Raw genomic sequence first — 20,197 nt, forward strand, 5'->3', positions numbered from 1 at the left:
CGGCTGCGCACGGGTGCTTAAATTCCGCGCGTGCAGGCATTCCTCCTGCATAGTAGGACTGGCATACGACAGGCGTCGTTGCGAAAGAAACGACACCTCTGGGGAGAGCGAAGAAGGGAAGAGCGAAGAAGGGAAGGGCCGGGAATCGAACCCGTGACCTCGTGCTCAGCAGCACAACGCCTTAGCCACTGAGCCACCGCGGCGGGTGAGCACACATAATTTAATTAACAGAATACTCTAAACAACAGTTGTGCATTGACGCGCTTCCTCAAATGACCCCAATATCTTTTTTTTTTTTTTTTTGCCGGACAATGTTGACGAATATGGAGCATCTTTCTAGGTTTATTAAATTGAAAGTGCTTTGCCTACACAAATGTCTCACTCAAAAACTAATTTCACCTTTTGACCTAGCAAATGAATCGAGGGACAGAGAAAGAGAGAGAGAGACAGTATTCGCATTTAAGTAGCCCAAGAAGCTCTTAAAAAGCTTCAATAAAAATGTCTTTAACAACCCATCCCTTGAGCAGTGGGAATCTGTGCTGACCAGCTCGGTGCTGGAAGTTCAAGAAGCCCTGGTGCAATGAGCCCTGGATTCAATGTAGGCTCATGGCCTCCTTGACATAGGTGGCTGATCACATCCTTGTCGCTATAGCATCTTGCTCCAATAAATGTCAATTTCTCCTCCTCTCCGTCACCATTATGTTAACACTGTTGTTCCTCTGTTCCCAAATTACAACTCTGTCCCCTTAAACCTGAAACCCCCCAGAAATCAGATTTCGGGGGTTTAATTCTCCAAAGCCGTACTTGGGCTACGAGGTGCGGACGAGTGGAGGGCTTCTCCGTATTAATTTTGACCACCTCAGAATCTTTGTCCTTTTGAGGGTTTTCGCCGCATACGTGGGGCAGTGGTTTCCCGTCCCACAAGGAAGTCTCCGTTTGAAATTACCAGCCATAATGATGACGCACGCTCACTGGGAGGTGCTGCCACCTCCTAGGGCTTACAAGAAGCGTTTGAAATTTGATTGTGCTACCTTCTTGAGTAGATGAACAGAGCCCCCTAGCTTCAGCGTGTCACGCGGTCTGTGTCAACATCCTATAGTGGTTTCGATTGATTGATTGATTGATTGATTGATTGGTTGATTGAATGTGGAACACTTGTGGAACACTTGATTGAAATGGAACACTTGGAGGACAATGATGTCCCAGGTTCCACAAACGGACTGGCGCAGAGAAATCCGTGAGGGGGCGTTACATCCAGTTAGGAATTAAGTGTTATCGTCATCGCAATTGCAGAGACGGTGCACACTAAGCGCAATGGCGCAAGGCAACATCTCTTGTTGCGAAGCAGCAAATTCATCGGGATCTCCGGCAGGGTTTCAAGCGCGGAAGCCTCGCAAAAAACACGGGCTTTCGCAGTCGACAGTTTTGACCATCAGAAAAGCTAAAGATTTATCCAAGAAGGCCGGCACCAGAGGACAGATGACCAGCGAAATAAGGTTAGAGATCCCCTGTACGGTGACGTCGAAGAGTCTCTTTACCAATGGTTCTAGACCACTCGTTACTGGAACATCTGCGACCACCACAACAACTGCCACGTTTTCACAACATGCCCTGCAGTCCACAGAGTCGCTGGTTGGTTTCTTGCATGCCAAAGGACTGCCGCACACAAGCAGGCAACAATTGGAAGCGATGTGAGCAGCAATTGTCAAGCTGGGGCTGCCGCTCAAGCAAGCGCAAATTTCAGACTTCTTTAATCACAGCTAAACAATTTTCTGCTAATTCATGTACCCCTGTAATAAAGTGTTCTTTACCATGTCTCGTGCAGTTTGACTCGATTCACCCCACTTAGCGAGTAACTAAGAACATGCACAGGGAAGTACACGAGCATTTTTTTTTTTGTCAGTACACATAACGATAGTTGGTTTACGATGAGATTTTCCAGTTTTGTTAATATTGTTTTCAGTGGGTTGCACTGCACTGTATTTGTTCAGGTGTGTGCCCAAAAGCTGTGTTTGCTGTACTGCCCAGCGCATTGCCCTTAGACAAAAACAAAATGCAATAACCAGGAGCTAGGACGGGTGAGAAGCGCTGTGATCGAAGCCGCTTTTGTCGTGCTTGTGACAGCGCCTCCGTTAATTTAAAATCAACAGAGGTTCTGGCTTTTTTTAATGCAGTTGGTTTATGCTTATTGAGTGTTTTTTTTTTTCGACCACAGGGAAGAGCACAGGCTTGTGCACGGCGCCTGTAGTGTGAGCTTTGTTTCTGCAACATATCGTTAATGCTTCACGCTCCCCATATGCTTCCGAAGAAGTGCCTTACTCTGCTCCGCAATTGTGGTTGCGCCGTGTTTTCGCGTCATGTTGTTCATGCCTGCAAAGTGCTCGCTTTGGAGTTACAAGGCACTGTCTAGTCATTGCCTATGATTGCAGTACAAAAACTACAGTGCAAGTCATTTTTAAAATGCGTGCCGTGTCCGCTCTGAATTTCTGAAGTGCCGCCTCATAGTTGTTTGGCGAGTGGACTGCTGCGACTGAGTGTCGAAAACTGTGTTCTTTTGGTTTAAAAAGAACACCATGACTCCTAAACATGTGAAGTAGCTTCTGGTTTTGCACAGAAAGCAATGAGAGATTGATGCTGAGAAAAAAAATTGACGTTCAATATTAAATTTGATTTTCGGCTTTCTTTCTCATTCGATTCGAAACCTACTGTTTGGTATTCCCACACCTTTACTATTTTGCTATTTTATGTGAATCCCTTCCAGATGCGAGTTAGTTGAACTAAGCTGTCCATATTGCTTATCAACGAATAGTTTTCATTCCATGAAGTTCGGTAGCCGCATTGAGCGATGAAAAAACGCGACAGATACAAAAACTCATTGCAGTGCTCATCCAGCGCAATTATGTTAGAGTAAAAAAAGAAAGAAAACAGGTGCGACAGCTCAGCAAAATATGTGCACATCAGCACGTAAATGTTGGCCATAAAGTCGTTAGCTTCACAAAGAAACGAAAACCATTATGCCCCCTTCCCTTCCTTCCTCCAAAGGAAAAAAACAAAAATTATTCATGATGCACAAGAGAAAAAGGCAACATTATTATTGTCACGAAGACAAGGACGATGCAGTGGTGTTGAATGAGAAACACGTTTATTGGAGCGAACTTGTGCTCCCCTAACAACTCAAAAGAATACAGAGGCGGCGAAGCAGCGGTCAACAAAGTGACTTGCACAGGCGAGTGTCGTTGAATCGAATGCCCCGGCGTCCGCACTGCAGGCTTTTTATCTTTTGGCGCGCGTGGTTCTCGAAACGTCGATTCGCATCGAGAACATAGTAGATCCAAGAAGATTATTCTGGGCTGTTCACGTTAGATCGGAATGCTCTCCCTATCACAACAGATAACACATGCGGCACAGAAAGAAAGAATGGAACACGCGCTTCCCTTGGCGCAGAGATAACACAGACCGGCGCAGCCGGACGGTAAAAGCAAAACACAAATAAACAAACCCAATGTATGGTTCGCGGCATTACCCCCCCCTCTAAGAGTGCATCGACCCGATGCTAACATAAGCGACAGTCCGAACAAATGAAAATAAAAGTTCGTCATCGTCCGTAGAAAGGTTTTAAGCGAACCACGTGGACGACTTCAGGCCGCGTGCGTCGTCGTGATGTGCCGGAGTCACCATCGGGGATCACTTCGTAGGTAAGTTGGCCAACACGTCGTAGAATCTGGTAGGGTCCGAAATACCGTCGCAGGAGCTTCTCACTGAGTCCGCGTCGTCGGATGGGAGTCCAAACCCACACACGATCCCCTGGTTGGTACTCGGCGTCTCGGCGTCGGAGGTTGTAGCGGCCCGCATCCACCAGCTGCTGGTCCGTTATACGAACTCGAGCGAGCTGGCGGGCCTCCTCCGCACGTTGAAGATATCCGTGGACGTCGGCGTTCAGGTCGTCGTCTTCTACGTGCGGAAGCATGGCGTCGAGCATCGTAGTCGGCCTTCTACCGTAGACAAGCTCGAACGGCGTCAGCTGTGTCGTCTCCTGGATAGCCGTGTTGTACGCAAACGTGACATACGGGAGCACTTCGTCCCAAGTCTTATGTTCAACGTCAACGTACATTGACAGCATATCTGCGATTGTCTTGTTCAGACGTTCTGTTAGTCCGTTCGTTTGGGGGTGGTACGCCGTCGTTCTTCGGTGATCCGTGTTGCTGTAGCGTAATACTCCTTGCATCAGCTCCGCAGTAAATGCCGTTCCGCGGTCTGTGATTAGGACTTCCGGGGCTCCATGTCGCAGCACAACTTGGCTTATAAAGAACTTCGCCACTTCTTGTGCAGTCCCGCTCGGAAGAGCGGCGGTCTCTGCGTAGCGCGTCATGTAGTCTGTCGCTACGACAATCCACTTGTTCTGTGATCGTGACGTAGGGAACGGGCCTAAAAGGTCCATTCCAATCTGTTGAAATGGTCTCGATGGGACGGCGATCGGTTGCAGAAGTCCGGCGGGTCTTGTCGGCGGCGTTTTTCGTCGCTGGCAGTCACGGCAGCTCCGGACGTAGTGGGTGACGTCAGAGGTAAGGCCGGGCCAGTAGTACCTCGCCTTGATTTTTCCAATAGTGCGGGCTGTGCCCAGATGTCCGGAAGACGGGTCGTCGTGGCACGCTTCCAAAATTTCGTCACGAAGGTCCGCGGGGATGACGAGAAGGTAATTCGCTCTTGTTCCGGGGCTGAAATTCTTCTTCACAAGGACGGAGTTTCTTAGGCTGAATGCTGGTAAACTGCGTTTGAAGGTCCTAGGAACGGCAACGTTGCATCCCTCGAGGTACTCGATTATGACGCGTAAGTCGGGGTCGGCACGCTGCTGGGCGGCTAGGTCGCTCTCCGTCACGATCCCGAAGAACGCGCTGTCTTCATCAGAGTCTTGTGGTGGTGGGTCGACGGGGGCGCGGGACAGGCAGTCGGCGTCGGAGTGTTTCCTGCCGGATTTATAAACGACTGTAACGTCGAACTCCTGCAGGCGCAAGCTCCACCGCCCAAGACGGCCAGAGGGGTCCTTCAAATTGGCGAGCCAACACAGCGCATGGTGGTCTGTTACAACCTTGAATGGCCTTCCATACACGTATGGGCGAAATTTTGAAATCGCCCATATAATAGCCAGGCACTCTTTCTCAGAGGCAGAATAGTTTTTCTCCTCCTTCGACAGACCACGGCTAGCATAGGCGATTACCCTTTCGCAGCCGCTTTGCTTTTGGACAAGGACGGCACCCAAGCCTATATCACTGGCGTCCGTATGCATTTCCGTTTCGGCATTTCCGTCGAAATGAGCGAGCACGGGCGGGCTTTGCAGGCGTTTTTGCAGCTCGCCGAATGCTTTTTCTTGGTCGTTTTCCCAGCTGAAAGGGGTGCTATCTTTCGTCAAGCGCGTGAGTGGCTCTGCAATGCGTGCGAAGTTTGCGACGAAGCGCCGGTAGTATGCGCACAGCCCGAGAAATCTCCGCACGCCCTTCTTGTCTTTTGGCCTTGGGAAGTTCGCAATGGCTGAAGTTTTTGCCGGGTCAGGTAGGACTCCCGCGGCGTTGACGACGTGGCCCAAGAACTTGAGTTCCCCGTATGCGAAACGGCACTTTTCAGGCTTCAGCGTCAACCCCGACGTACGAATGGCCTCGAGTACAGACTCCAACCTTGCAAGGTGTTCGTCGAAAGTCCGGGCGAATACCACTACGTCGTCGAGGTATACGAGGCAGGTGTGCCACTTAAGGCCAGCTAGCACAGTGTCCATGACTCTTTGAAACGTCGCTGGTGCTGTGCACAGCCCAAACGGCATCACCTTGAACTCGTATAGGCCGTCTGGGGTTATGAATGCAGTCTTCTCTCGGTCTCTCTCGTCCACTTCAATTTGCCAGTAGCCGGTCTTCAGGTCCATCGATGAGAAGTACTTCGCGTGGCAGAGGTGGTCGAGGGCGTCGTCGATTCGGGGGAGGGGGTACACGTCCTTTTTCGTGATTTTGTTCAGTCGCCGGTAGTCAACGCAAAACCTTAATGTGCCGTCTTTTTTCTTTACGAGTACGACGGGCGCAGCCCAGGGGCTTTTCGATGGCTGTATAATGTCATCGCTCAGCATGTCGTCGACTTGAGTCCGGATGGCTTCCCGTTCGTGTGAAGAGACGCGGTACGGTGACTGTCGGGTAGGTCGGGCTCCATCTTCGGTTATTATTCGGTGCTTCGCTAGAGGGGTCTGACGTAGTTTTGCGCTCGACGAAAAACATTCGCTATAGCGACGCAGCAAAGCCAATAATTTTTTCCGTTGTTCTTGCGGTAGCGCCGGATTCACGTCGAATGGCTGCGGGAGCTTGAATGTTTCTACGGGTGTGCGTTCAAAGTCGGCGACTGCGATCACATCACTTGCTTCTTGCGTTTCTTCGAGGAACGCAATTGCAGCTCCCTTGTTTAAATGCTGGTACTCTTCGGTGAAATTAGTGACCAAAACGTGAGATTGGCGTTGCTTAAAGTGCGCAATGCCTCTTGCGACGGAGACACCGCGGTCGAGAAGCAACCTTCGATCACTCTCTACGATAGCGTCGATGTCAGAAGCAGCATCCTCACAGTAGACGGCGATCATCAAGCTTGCGCGGGGTGGCAGGGTGATGTGATCGTCGGCGATCCTGACAGCAGCACGGTGATCGGGTTTCGGCTGCGGCGTCGTGGAGTGATTGGAGGAAAATGTTATCGACTTGGTCTGCAGATCAATTATTGCGCCGTTGTCCGTCAAAAAGTCCATTCCGAGAATCACGTCGCGGGAGCAGTTAGGCAGAACGACGAACGCTGCAGGGTACGTTGTGCCGTCTATGGTGACGCGCGATGTGCACGTTCCACTTGGCGTCACGAGGTGGCCTCCTGCTGTGCGTATGTGCGGACCGTCCCATCTGGTCATAACTTTCTTCAGTTTAGACGCAAATGGTCCGCTCATTACCGAATAGTCAGCTCCCGTGTCTACGAGGGCGACTACGTCAAAGCCGTCGATGGACACCTTGACGTCAGATGCAGTCGTCCTCGAGTTGCGGGTTCGTCGGGGCGTCGTATCTCTGCTTGTACGTGTTGATGCTCGGGCACTGTGCATCGTCGTTGTCGTCGTCTTCTCAACGGACGTCTTGGTCAGGTCGGGTACGCGTCGCGCCGTGTAGCTGTCGTCGTGTTCAGGAGTCTCGTTAGGGCTAGGTCGGGTCGTCGGGATGAGGGCATGTCGTGAATGATGGTCTTCAGCGAGTCGCTGCGTCGTTGGAGGGTTTTCATTTTTCCGCCGTTGTGCAACTTTACCTCCCGAAGTTGCTGCTTTTAGTTTCCCCCGCGTGGGCTGGGTGACCTTCCACGTGAGAAGTCAGCAGTGCTGCGGCGGTTTGGTGACTGAGACGGGTAGGGCGACGGTGAACGGTTGAAGCGGGCTGGTCCTCCGTTGGTGTTGGAGAGGTATTCTTCGATCTCAGCAGGGCGCTGGCCGTATCGGGGGCGTGGGGCGTCGACGGAGAACCCTCGCAAACCGAGCCTTTTGTAGGGACAGCGACGGTAGATGTGGTCGGCCTCTCCGCAGTGGTAGCACAGCGGGCGATTATCGGGCGTTCGCCACACGTCGGTCTTCCTTGGCGTCTGGTATTGGTCTACAGGGCGTCGGGCGGGCGGCGTTGGACGGCGGTATGGCTCAGCCTCTTGACGACGGGTTGGAGCAGGGCGGGGTTGACGAACAGCCGAGGAGTAGGTCATGGCTTGTGGTTCGCGGGGTGCTTCCGACGGCGTAGAAGTTCCCAGTGCGTTTTGGACTTCTTCTCGGATTACGTCGGTCAGGGAAGCCACTTGAGGTTGCGGCGTCGTTGGAAAAAGCTTCCGAAGCTCCTCCCTGACCACTGCTCGGATGGTCTCTCGCAATGTATCGGAGCTTCCATTTGCAGCACCGATGGTCTCCGAGAACAGCGCGTTGACAGGGCGGTCGTACTGCCTCGTTCGAATTTCTAGCGTCTTCTCCATCGCGGCCGCCTCAGACGCGAATTCGGCCACTGTCTTCGGAGGGTTACGGACTAGACAAGCAAAAAGCTCTTGCTTCACTCCTCGCATTAGAAACCTGAGCTTCTTTTCCTCGGTCATTTCAGGGTCCGCACGACGAAAAAGTCGCTTCATCTCTTCAATGAAAATCACGACTCCTTCGTTGGGGTGCTGCGTTCGAGTTTCAAGCAAAAGCGCAGCTCGCTCTTTTCTCACCACGGTAGTGAAGGTCTTAAGGAACTCCCTCTTGAATTGAGTCCAGTCGGTCAAAGAGCTCTCATGGTTCTCGAACCAAGTTCGAGCAGCATCTTCTAAGTAAAAGAAGACATGCCGGAAAGTTTCTTCGTCGTCCCACCTGTTGAAGATGCGGACGCGCTCCAACTTCTCCAACCATTCTTCTGGGTCTTCTGCGGGGGCTCCTCGGAACGATGGCGGTTCTCGGGGCTGCTGCAGGATGATTGGCGACGTTGTTTCTTGCACCATGGTGTTGGTTGCAGCGTTCCTTCTCTTGGGCCCTTCTGGCAGAAGACCGAACTCGGGCGGTAAATCTTGCAGGCGGGGGCTGGCTCTTGTTGGACTGGCTTGGCGGCTTTTCGAGGTTGTAGTGGGCATGAAGGGTGCGTACCCCGCACCTCCACCAGATGTCACGAAGACAAGGACGATGCAGTGGTGTTGAATGAGAAACACGTTTATTGGAGCGAACTTGTGCTCCCCTAACAACTCAAAAGAATACAGAGGCGGCGAAGCAGCGGTCAACAAAGTGACTTGCACAGGCGAGTGTCGTCGAATCGAATGCCCCGGCGTCCGCACTGCAGGCTTTTTATCTTTTGGCGCGCGTGGTTCTCGAAACGTCGATTCGCATCGAGAACATAGTAGATCCAAGAAGATTATTCTGGGCTGTTCACGTTAGATCGGAATGCTCTCCCTATCACAACAGATAACACATGCGGCACAGAAAGAAAGAATGGAACACGCGCTTCCCTTGGCGCAGAGATAACACAGACCGGCGCAGCCGGACGGTAAAAGCAAAACACAAATAAACAAACCCAATGTATGGTTCGCGGCATTATTAGCAGTTGTCCACAAAATGCTCTCTCATTTCTCCTGCTTGGAATAGCTAACAAGATTTGAGACACGAAAAGGATTTCTTCATAAATAGCAAATACAAACAACAGACTGCCAGTTTATAACTGGATCCCCTGCCTTCAGCTATCCAAGGCATTTGAGTCATACGTCGGTTGGAAAACTGTAGGCACATACAACAGAAATCTCAGATCTGTCAATTGTCTATCACCAATGACACGAGGCTATAACATGATCCTTCATTTTAGATGCGACACTCAGAGCATCTCTTGTCGGCGGCCCTGTCCTTCCTGCGTGCGTCCGTTGTTGTCCGCAGCCACTCTCCCCCTCTCCTCTCCGATAGCAGACACTCTCTCGCGAGGGGCATTGGATTGCATTCAATTGGATTGGCTTGGATTGGCTTGGCTTGGATTGGATTAAAGTGGATTGTGTTGCGCCATAGCCGCGGCACTCTCTCTCTCTGCGGTCTCCTCTTCTTCGGGCGCGCTGCGCATATAACCGGTGTGCCGCTCTCCGGCGGCCTTTCGGTCGACGGTTGCTCTCCGCTTACGCTTGAACCCCCCTCAGCGTCGCATCACACCAGGGTTCCCGCGAGGGGAGGTGGGCGTAATTTTTTCACTTTTCTTCTTTCTTTTCTTTTGGCAATTTCATTGGCTCACTTATTGGCATTGCTACAGGGCACTGAGAAAGTATTCAGACAGCCAATTGCTGGACTTCAATGCAGATCACATTTTATGAAAGTAAACAAGTACGCGAGGCATCAAATATGAGCCTCTTGCGGTGGACACGCTCGTGGTGGTACCTTCAATACCAACGTAAAACAACTCCTAGGCCTTTGCAGCTTGTCTGATGCATGCTCTGGGGTTGCAGTCCAAAGATTTCATTAATAAAAACACCCGACTTACGCCGATAGCAAGGTTGAAAAAGTCGTGTCAAATCATACCTGTCCAGGCACTGAAAGCAAATACCCACAGTCCATAAGCCTGGGGTGAGCAGCTTTCAGCTTACTGGAAAAGTTTTCGCAAAGCGGGCACCAAAATTGTTTGCTATGTCTAGCAACAGCTGCTCTTAGGTACTAATGCTGTTCCAGAAATCGAGAACCTCCTGCACACCTTAAAGCATCGTGCTGAGCCAACCACACCTTCCATTTGATGCTTTGCAACAGTTCCAAGGGCATTTTTGTAAACCTGCTTTTGTAAGAACTGGTTCTCTACTTTATTTCTAATCATTCCTAACAGAAACAGGCTTGTTAGCACGTTTCCGACTGGCTAAAGGTGGTCTACAGTAGCAAGAAAAGAAAGCGAACAAGGAAATGTCACATTTCGGTGAAACATTGGCTGAAGTTGGTGATGACAATTTTTTGACAAAAAAAAAAAAATAAGCAGTAGGCACCGACACCCCCCCCCCCCCCCCCCGCGCACAATGCGAAAAAAAAAAAGAAAAAGAAATGCTTTTATATTGCGAGGCACCCAGGCTCAACTACAACCACAGGAAACATTTTTTTTTTCTTTGCAATTGGCTGCGCATGTTATTGTTCTCCACTGCCACTAACCCCGTACTCCTCGGGCCTTTGGGGTTGTAGCCCAGTGGTTAGGTTTACAGTTTCGCGACGTAAAGATTCCGGGTTCGAGTTCTGTGATTTCCCTAACCACATTTTTTTCTTCAGGCTTCGAGGTTTTTTGGGCCCGTTGGATGAATTTGTGTTGGCCTGAATAGCTCTGCTGTCAAAAAAAACTTACACTGGTGTGCTAAAAGAAACTGCTGGCCTTCAGCACACTCGTACCATGCTCACAACATACGATAAAGCATGGTTCACCCTAATCCCACCGTGTAACAATTTTCTCTTGCACCTGTAGTTGCCCCGTGACCCCACCCCCTCTACCTTGTGCCCGGCTTTCCTGCACAGCTTTAATGTTGTGCAAATAGCTGACTTTTAAGCACACAACAAACGGAGAAATCAAACAGACGCAAGTGCATGCGTGACTTGCGCATGCAATGACGCAGTGATTACCGTTGTGACGTTGAAATAGCACGCACGGCTCTGATGCTAACACCTCCGGAGTCTGTAAGAACATAGTGGGGACCCGCAGCAATGGCTCGGTGGCTAAGGCGTTGTGCTGCTGAGCACGAGGACACCGGATCGATTCCCGGCCGCCGCGGCCGCTTTTCTGATGGAGGCGAAAAGCAAAAACGCCCCCCGTGTGTACGAGATTCCGCCGCACGTTAAAGATCTCCAGGTGATCAAAATTAATCCGAAGCCCTCCAATATGGCGCGTTAAACCCTACAATCAATCAAATCAATGTTCTGCATACTGGACTGTTGGCTTGTTGGATAAAGTAAACCCGTCTGGCCAGTGGTCAAGCCTTGATGAAACCTTCTTTGGACGGTCGTTGTGAGTGAAGATAATTCATCCATCGGCGTGTTAAACCCTACAATCAATCAATCAATAATCAAGAAAATAAGTGGGGCCTCGGCAGTCCAACTGGCGAAGAATCAGTCCCGATGTCAGGAGGAACTTGAGTGGACAGAACGCGGCATGCCGTTTTGTAGTCCAGAGAAGAGGCGCCACCTTTCTAGAGCAGCTGCGGGAGAGGACCACCAATGTCCCCAAATCTCAGAACAAAACGACAGAAATCCAAACAAAGGACCTGAAAACTCGTCAGATACTTGAACAACTGTGGTTCCTCAAAGAAGCCCCTCATAGCCTTAGCCTTCTTCAGGTGTGGTGGCTTGCCTTCTTTGTCGACCAACATTCAAGCGCGAGTGCTTGGAGGTCACTGAACCATCATTTCCTAGAGTTAAGGAGGATGAGGCGAGCCTTTTTTCACACAGTCGAGCACAACCGATAGCAAGACAATGTGTTCAACTAAAGTGTGGCCAAACATCACGGTTTTCCCCGTTTAATTCCTCAGAAAATTGCGTCTGTGCACCACTCAACACTCGCAGGCACACTGCACGGTTCAAAGTGCCCCACATTACATATCCCGTGTAACCAAAAGTACTTCTCTTACTTGCTCAGGGTGCGCTGCAATTTGCCAAAACCCTAACCACAAATCCTCACGTGAAAATCGGAGGCTGAAGGAAATTCGAGAAAGCAAGTACACATCCTTTGCAGCGACTGAATTGAGAGCGTGGCAGTGGACATAAAACCTCCAGGTTCCATCTTTTAGCCTCGTGCGTATTACAGGAGCTGCCCATGGAATGCAATATATTCCCAGGTGACATCTTGTGTCAGCACCTCCTGGACTCAATCAGCTATGCTCTTGAGTTCCTGAGTATAACTCTGAATCCCGGTGGAAATACCCTCTAAGTTTTTTGCTGAATCAGGGTAGTGGACCCAATGCTAAACATGTGATGCAGAAATAAAGAGGGTCGGTTGGCTGTCTTTGGCCGAACTAAAAACTGGGGGGGCACTTGGCAAAGATACCAAGTAATACGCGGTGTTCATCAGGACAAGGCAATTTGTCAATCCTGGCGAGCGGTTGTGAACTATTTGACAGAAGTAGAATTTCTAGACCTAATTTCATACCACGCATAACTACAACCTGGCCCTCTATGCCAGCCACCCTCACTGTCCTCGACTGATTTTACTTTTGCTCTTGCTAACCTATTTTAGTGCTTACGTTTTCATCCTTTTCTCATATATAACCACTGCTTTGGTACTCTTTGCCCAAGTTGGCCTTGCGCCGTTAACATCCAACCATTATCAGTTGTGATTTATCGTGCTCGTCCAAAGCATCAGACAAAGCCGAAATCTTGAGTGAGGGATACTCGTCGAAACTCGTCGAGGGGAACTACACCATCAGAGAAGAGAAGCACAGTAAAACCTTACTATAAGAGACACACTCTCGAGGAAACATATCTTTATGCGATGGGGCTAACATGGCAAACATTGGAAAACCAACCAAACTGTTTCCTTCTGATGTCTCGCAAATACAAGTGTCTCTTGTAACGAGGTCTTACTGTACTTCGGGGTAACATATGCTGCCACAAAGAAGCCGCAGATAAGAGCGATCAGCTCCCTTAGTGTTCTGTCTCTCCGTTGTCGACACCTCGTAACGGTGAAGCAACACCTTTTTTGCTGGTGCCAAAGCCCATCATCATCATCACCACCAGCCTATCTATGCCCACTGCAGGGCAAAGGCCTCTCCCATAGATCTCCAATTATCCCGGACCTGTGCTAACTCCGACCCAATTTATCCCCGCAAACTTCCTGATCTCATCTTGGCCAAAGCCCAACCTGGCTGCTATTCCAAGGTCCCGGGTACCGTAACAATAATATACAAATGCTTGCGGTGTTCCGAATGAGTGGCTGCGCAAGTTTTCACTTCTAAAATAGACGGCGTATTATTTTTATTTATTTATTCATTTTTTTGCAAGCAACGTTTAAACAAGTGGAACAATCCAGAGGAAGTTGTTCATTGGGATGAGGACTTTTCTGCTCCATTTCTACAAGTGGCTGGGGGATAATCCCAAATATTTCACTGAAGCACATCCGTTCCAGCGGCACACACCTGTATAACATAGCACCGGGGTCAATCAGCCACACAACATTAAAGAATCAACACAGGGAAATGTTTCGTACGAAGATGCGAGCCCCGAGCCACTATTCGAACTCCGTCATCACCACCTACTCACACCAAGACCCTGAACACCAAAACTTGGCCTTCATTCTATCCACCATCTTTAGCTCCCCAAAATGTCCTACGTGGAGAAAAAAAAAAAAAAAAGTTGGCATACCAATTCATATGGTTCGGGTTGAGGTGCCGACTCCGCAGGCTCTTCCACATCGGGCGTCGACGTCCGAGCTGCCTCGCACTCGGCCCCAGACTCCAACCGGGCGTCACACTCGGACTTCAAAGGTTCCTCGCACACAGGTGACGACTGCGGGAGCTCCTCACCGCCAGGCATCAACTTCAGAGGCGTCTCGCGCTCAGGCGTGAGCTCCACAGGCACCTCCCCATTGAGGCTGCGGGGCTTCCTCCTGAATATGGCAATCTGACTGCAGTGTCCCACGTCCTTGTACTTTTCGGATGGCGCATCCCCGACGCCGCTGAAGTGGACCTCGTAGCTGGGGTAGCGCTCCACTATGTCAGCACACCTGCGCATGTGTCAACGTCATCACTGTCATCAGTTCCTCCTCCTCCTCCCAATCATCATCATCATCATCATCATCATCATCCTGTCTGCACCCACTGCAGGGCAAAGGCCTCTCCCATATAGGTCTCCAATTAACCCAGTCATGTGCAAGCTGCGATCAATTTATCCCCGCAAACTTCTCGGTCTCATCTGCCCACCTAACTTTCTGCCGCCACCCGCAGCGGTGGCTCAATGGCTAAGGCGTTGTGCTGCTGAGCACGAGGTCGCGGGTTCGATTCCCGGCCGCGGGGGGCTGCTTCTCTGATGGAGGCGAAAAGCAGAAACGCCTGCGTGAACGAATTTTCGGCGCACGTTAAAGAACCCCAGGTGGTCAAAATTAATCTGGAGCCCTCCACTATGGCGCGCCGCATCGCCAGTGTTGCGTCGGCGCGTTAAACCCAACAGCTAATCAAAACGTTCTGCTGCCCCCTGCCACACTTGCCTTCTTTAGGGATCCACTCTGTTGCCCTGTAGTGACCAACGGTTATCATGCCCCGTCCACGCCCATTTCTTAACTTCTACTGATATGTCCTTAACATGCGTTTGTTCCCTGACCCACTCCACTCCCTTCTTGTCCCTTAACGTTACACCTATCATCTCCCATTGCAATGCTCGCTGAGTCGACCTCAACTTCAGTTAGTGCATGAAAATACAGGTCCGGGGCATCATAGCTTTAGTGAGGAAGCCGCCAGGCAACGAATTCTATTTTCGCTTACAATGACCATCCAAAGAAGGTGTCATCAAAGCTTGACCACTGGCCAGACCGGTTCACCGAGTGAATATGCAGAACAGTGGTCAGTCTTTTACGTATTGTTTGCAGAGTAAAGGCACACTGCTTGAGGCCTAGAAATGACCAGTTCGCGATGCTTGAAGCAAATTACTCTAGTTCTTTTCCCACAGACTAGGCGGCAGGTCAGTGCAGGTGGCATTGATCAAGGTCGTCTTTACTGCTACATCGTGTCTGCATCTTTTTCTTCACTTTCACGTCTTTGTCTTTTGGTCCCAATTACTTTGACGGGCAGAGGATGGTGCAACTTCACGCCATCAGAATCGGCAACTCTTGTTCCGCTGCTGACAATGCACTGCTGATGTAACTTGTTGTGAAAACGCCTTTGGCTTTTACTGGGGAGACCAAGGTTAAATTCCCACGTAAAACTCCAGTGCGCCAAACTTCCTTTTGAAACAAATTAATTCACTTTATCGAAATTAACCTATATATGCAGAGAGTTAGAAATTGACATTTTTGGCACTGCTTTCGCTTTTTACAGTGGTGACTGTTTTCTGTACCACACATTACAGGAGCCACAAAGACAAAAGCAAAGTATGGGTCGTTAGAAAGCCCGCTTTGTACTGATGATAACAGCGATATCTATTTTATCGCAAAGTTCGCATCAATACTCTTAACCACACCCACTGGCAAGAAGCATGACTGGGTGGTCACAGTGGGGCCTTTGGTTCCGCTTGATTGCGTCACTTGAATACTCGCATGCAGTGAAAACATTCGTAACTCTGTTTTTAGTGCTGACCTCTATTGCATCGCTGTAGCACCAAATCTGAATTTTTTTCAATATTCGTTACATTCTTTTATCTCAAAAGTGTCTTCAATGGCTGAAATAACGACGACTTGCCACAGGCTACTACTTCTTTCAAATTGAACAAGGTTGCATTTTGTCTTCATGGACCCATTAATGCCACTTTCGCACACAGTGGAACCCTCAAAGCTTCCACATTAAAAAAAAAAAAAAACTTAAGCGACTTAAACACAGTGGTTGCACGCAGCAAGAGTTGTGCTCTTTACCCACCTGCAAGATGCAATCGGTTTCTCAGAGCTAACCCGCACAAGTATTGCTGGCAGTTTAAAGGGATCATAAAGACAACGTACGACTTTGTTCAATTTGAAAGAACTCTCCTCTTGTAACAAACTCCATTAAAACCAATAAAGATGTTACTTGAAGTAAATTGAGAAATATTCAAAAAATTCCCCGCATTTCCCCGAGGGGAAGAATGTGAAAGTGCGAATGCACGAGTTGAATTTGCGCGGTTCGGTAATGTTCGCGAAAGAGAGATCACACACACACACAACTACAAAGAAAGAAAGATGCATTTATTCACAGACACCTATTTGTGTTGTCGTTGTACGCGATTGCTAGAGCGGATCTCAGCTTTGAAATTTCGTGTCAGTACTCCTTTAAGCGGGTGCATTAGCCCTTCTCACGCCCGATTCCTGGCCAATCCCCCACGTGGGTATGTGCCATGTCAGTCAGCGGCCAGGCAGTGCGCGCCCATCTCCCCCCGTTGCCAAGGAAGACGAGGAGATTCCTGGCCAATCCCCCACGTGGGTATGCTATGCGGACATCGCCGGTGGACGCAGGTTCAGGGTCGCTTAAGAAGTGCATCGCACTTAAAACTCCCAAATTTCACACCACAATGACACAATATGGGCAGCAGCGACGATAGACAAGCCAGCATTGCAAAAATAGAAAAATGGAACGCAGTTATGCCCAGAGTGAAACTCGTGAAAACAGTGGAGCTGTGGTTCTTTTGTGTGGGCCCAAGCGTAAGCCAAACTTCATTCAAACGTCAGAGAACAGCAGCCCCATCGCTGTGCAAAAGATTCTGCCAGTTTGACGCCTGCCCATCGAGGTACCCCAGCCCCTGCGAGACCACTGCGGCCCCTATCGGCAGAGTTGGGAACGTGCGTGACGCGCGACATACAGCAGACGGACGAAAAGGTTTGACCTACAATACAACATCTCCGCTGTTCACAGTTACCAGTGCGTTAACGGCACGTTAGCAATTAAGTGGTACAATCAAGCAGACGTAGAGGCCCCACTACAATCCCTCAGCCAAGTTTCTTGGTAGTGACTTTGGCCATTAATGGCACAAGCAAGATTCTGTGACATCAGAGAAATTTCCGCAAAATGGCCGGGCAGTCACCTGTTTTGCTCATCAGATTCACCATTTGCGATAAGATTGCGATAAGATTGGTACCACTGCTATTGAGATCAGTCTTTTCGAAGGACAAAGCTGGCATCTCCTTCAACCACCACCAGCACTCACTCACCACTTCTGGAACTGCTGCCTGGTCCACTCAAACTTGTGGTCCCAGTGGCGCATGCCGTCCATTTTGTCGAAGACCACGTTGAAGTCCTGGTTCGGGGTGGTGATCACGGCCAGCCGCGGTCGAACGAAGCCGAATATGGTCTCGGGCATCTGCTCCAGGGCCTCGCCCTGCAGGTGTTCCACGCTGGACATGCGCAAAAATCAGGGAAATTTTAGACGAATAAAAATTTGCGAAAGTTCCCGGGTTTCCAAAGCACACCTCTGGCAAGAAAGCAGGGAAGAAGCAGTACACACACACACACTGCTTTCAGCTTGCTCGATTAATCCAGCTGAAAGCCACAGTGCACAACAGAGGTGTCAATAACACTGCTCGGAGCTTTTCACCAGCACCGCTCACGAAGAACACCAACTGTAAAAAAAAACACAAACTAGCGGTTACAACTCCCATAATGAAAATCACTCAACAGGGTTCGGGGACTAGCCCTAGCTGAGTGATAGCAGGAATCTGGTGCGAGCTAGTTGGTTCGTGATCTTCAAGTAACTACGAAGCTTTGAGGCATGTAGGAGCTCCTGAAACCGCAGCGCAGTGGATGAGGTATTGTGCTCACACAACAAGGGTTTCCATTTCCAGCTGCTGCTTCTCTGGTCGAGGTCAAAACTGCAAATGCTGGTATGGAGGACGGCAGACGCACATTAGCCAACGAGTGGTCCAAAAATTCAGTGGCCACCCAGTGAGCTACTCAACTATGCATTTAAGTGTGGAATTTCTACTTTTCAACAAGGCATCATTCAAATGTATCGAAGTTTATTAAAACAACTGCCCATATGCATCCGCAGACATCCCAATATTTCGGAAATATATTCAAAATTTGCTTCAAGATAAGTTTTAAGCAGCCCTAACTCCAATCTTAGTACAACTACCATCAATTTGCATTTTCAAACTTCAAAATATTTCGAAAATATGTTCTGAATTTGCTTGAAGATAAACAGTTTTCCAGCACTGAGAGTGGCCACTCATGTCCTTGAAAACGATATTAGTTTTTTTCTAGCAGGCACTGTTCAACGCTAAATAAATTCTTGATTGATTATGAGGCTGAAGGCATCGACACTAGACAGGCGATGAGGTGCGCCGTGGTAAAGGGCTCCGGATTAACTGGGCACCTTCAATGTGCGCCAAAATTCCAAACACATGAGCAAAAGCTAAAGAAGTTCGAAACTGGGCCTAGTGCATCCAGAGCTGCTCACTAGAGGGCTATTGAGTACCGTATTTTCGCGTGTATAACCCGCACCAAAAATGCGAAAATTTCAGTGGCAAAGTAGGGGTGCGGATAATACGCGGGGTTTTTTCCTTTAGTTCAGCTTCATGGCAATGCGCATTGTGCCGCAAAGCGCCTACGCAGTAACACTGACTAAGCCTTCCATGGCAGCGATTGCGCAAAACATACAAGGAAGAAAAAACAAGGACGAGCGCACTCACAATTTCATTAGTGAATTGAGAGTTTCACCTTGCAGTAAGTGGTATCCTACTTGCTAAATATTATACGCTTCTGTCTTCACAGTATGTGATGTGTCGCTTGAGCAGTAGCTTTGGTGCAGCTTTTCCTGCATCAAATGTGCGTGCATTACGCAAATATTTTTTTTCCTTTTCCGGCGGGCTGAAAGTGGGGGTGCGGATTATATGCAGGGGCGGGTTATACGCGCTGAAATACGGTAGTTGAGCCACCTCCTCGTAGTTCCTAATCTGCGTCTACTATCCTCAACAAGAGAAGTTTTCGTTTTCACCTCAGTCACTGAAACACTGGTACGTAGTGGCCAGAAATGGAAGCCCCGATTCTGAGCACCACACCTCAGATACTATGGAATCTTGAAGATGATGATGATGATTTAGGGTTTTATGGCGCAAGGCCGACGAGGGCAAAGAGCGCCATGACCATGGTGGGATGCTGAGGCGATATTAAAATGGAATCTGTAAAGAATCCACTACATCAAAATTAAACTATGGAAGTTGGTGTATAAGGCCATAATTAAAAGTAAGAAATATTGGTATGCAAGTTGTTAAAAACCCCACAATACCGCCATTGTTTGGTGGCGGAACATGAGGACAAGTGAGACCATCGGGAGTATGTTATGTACTTTAAGAATTCAACATCAGCAAGGTAATTAAAGACTCTTCTGTAAGAAAACATGGGACTATCTGATAAAAATAATGAAGGGTGGAATCTTGAAGATGTTGGACTCAGATTCAAAAAATTTTCAGAGTTGGGCAAAGCTGCGGAAAGAAAGCTCAAAAGGTTTGATTCCCCCCCACCTCTCAAGGCTGCGTTTTTCACATGAAGTCTTCACACTGGCTCGAAAAGCCTGGGGTTTGTTCGACACAAGGTGATGCGTTTTGATTGCCTCAGCTAGCAACCGAACGTGCATTCAATGGGACCTAGCTGGAATTGGGACAAATTTATACGCCTGAATAAAAAAGTCTACCGCAAATCAGGTGTAAGACTCCAATAAGCACCAATACGGTGAAAAACATCATTACAAGAGACACTCACGGGACTCGGGAAAATGTATGTGTTGTAACAAAGGCCTCTTGTACGCGACGTTGCTAACATGGGGAACATAGGAAAGCCAAGCAAACTGTTTTCATTCGAATGTCTCCTATAACCAAGCGTCCCTTGTAACGGTGTCTCTTGTAACGAGATTCTACTGTAGCTTGGGTTGTGCAAACAGTGCTTTTCACCTTCGAAGCGAATGCAAAATGAATAATAATTTCCTCTGAACAGTTGCAAATCAAGGCAAATGCTTATGAATTATTATTATTATTATTATTATTATTATTATTATTATTATTATTCAGGTTATTCCTAAAGGCCCTCTAAAAGAGGGTATTATATAGGG

At 49.0% G+C, this 20,197-nt stretch overlaps 1 protein-coding gene across 2 annotated transcripts in view; it reads right to left on the reverse strand.

Annotated features, from left to right (window-relative positions):
- The window catches only part of Hen1 (Hen1 methyltransferase), a 30,728-nt gene that overhangs the window by 7,590 nt on the left and 2,941 nt on the right, over positions 1-20,197 (reverse strand). For both annotated transcript variants that reach the window (XM_077680380.1, XM_077680381.1), the window contains exons 3-4: positions 17,307-17,489; positions 13,844-14,204 (exon numbers count right to left, since the gene is read on the reverse strand). In XM_077680380.1, coding sequence (XP_077536506.1) covers positions 13,844-14,204; positions 17,307-17,489 — 544 coding nt within the window. The remainder of the gene's footprint in view (positions 1-13,843; positions 14,205-17,306; positions 17,490-20,197) is intronic.

The sequence above is a fragment of the Haemaphysalis longicornis genome, unplaced genomic scaffold (assembly GCF_048455015.1).
Source record: "Haemaphysalis longicornis isolate Haplotype H1 unplaced genomic scaffold, Haemaphysalis longicornis Haplotype H1 scaffold_8, whole genome shotgun sequence".
NCBI classification, from domain to species: Eukaryota; Metazoa; Arthropoda; class Arachnida; order Ixodida; family Ixodidae; genus Haemaphysalis; species Haemaphysalis longicornis.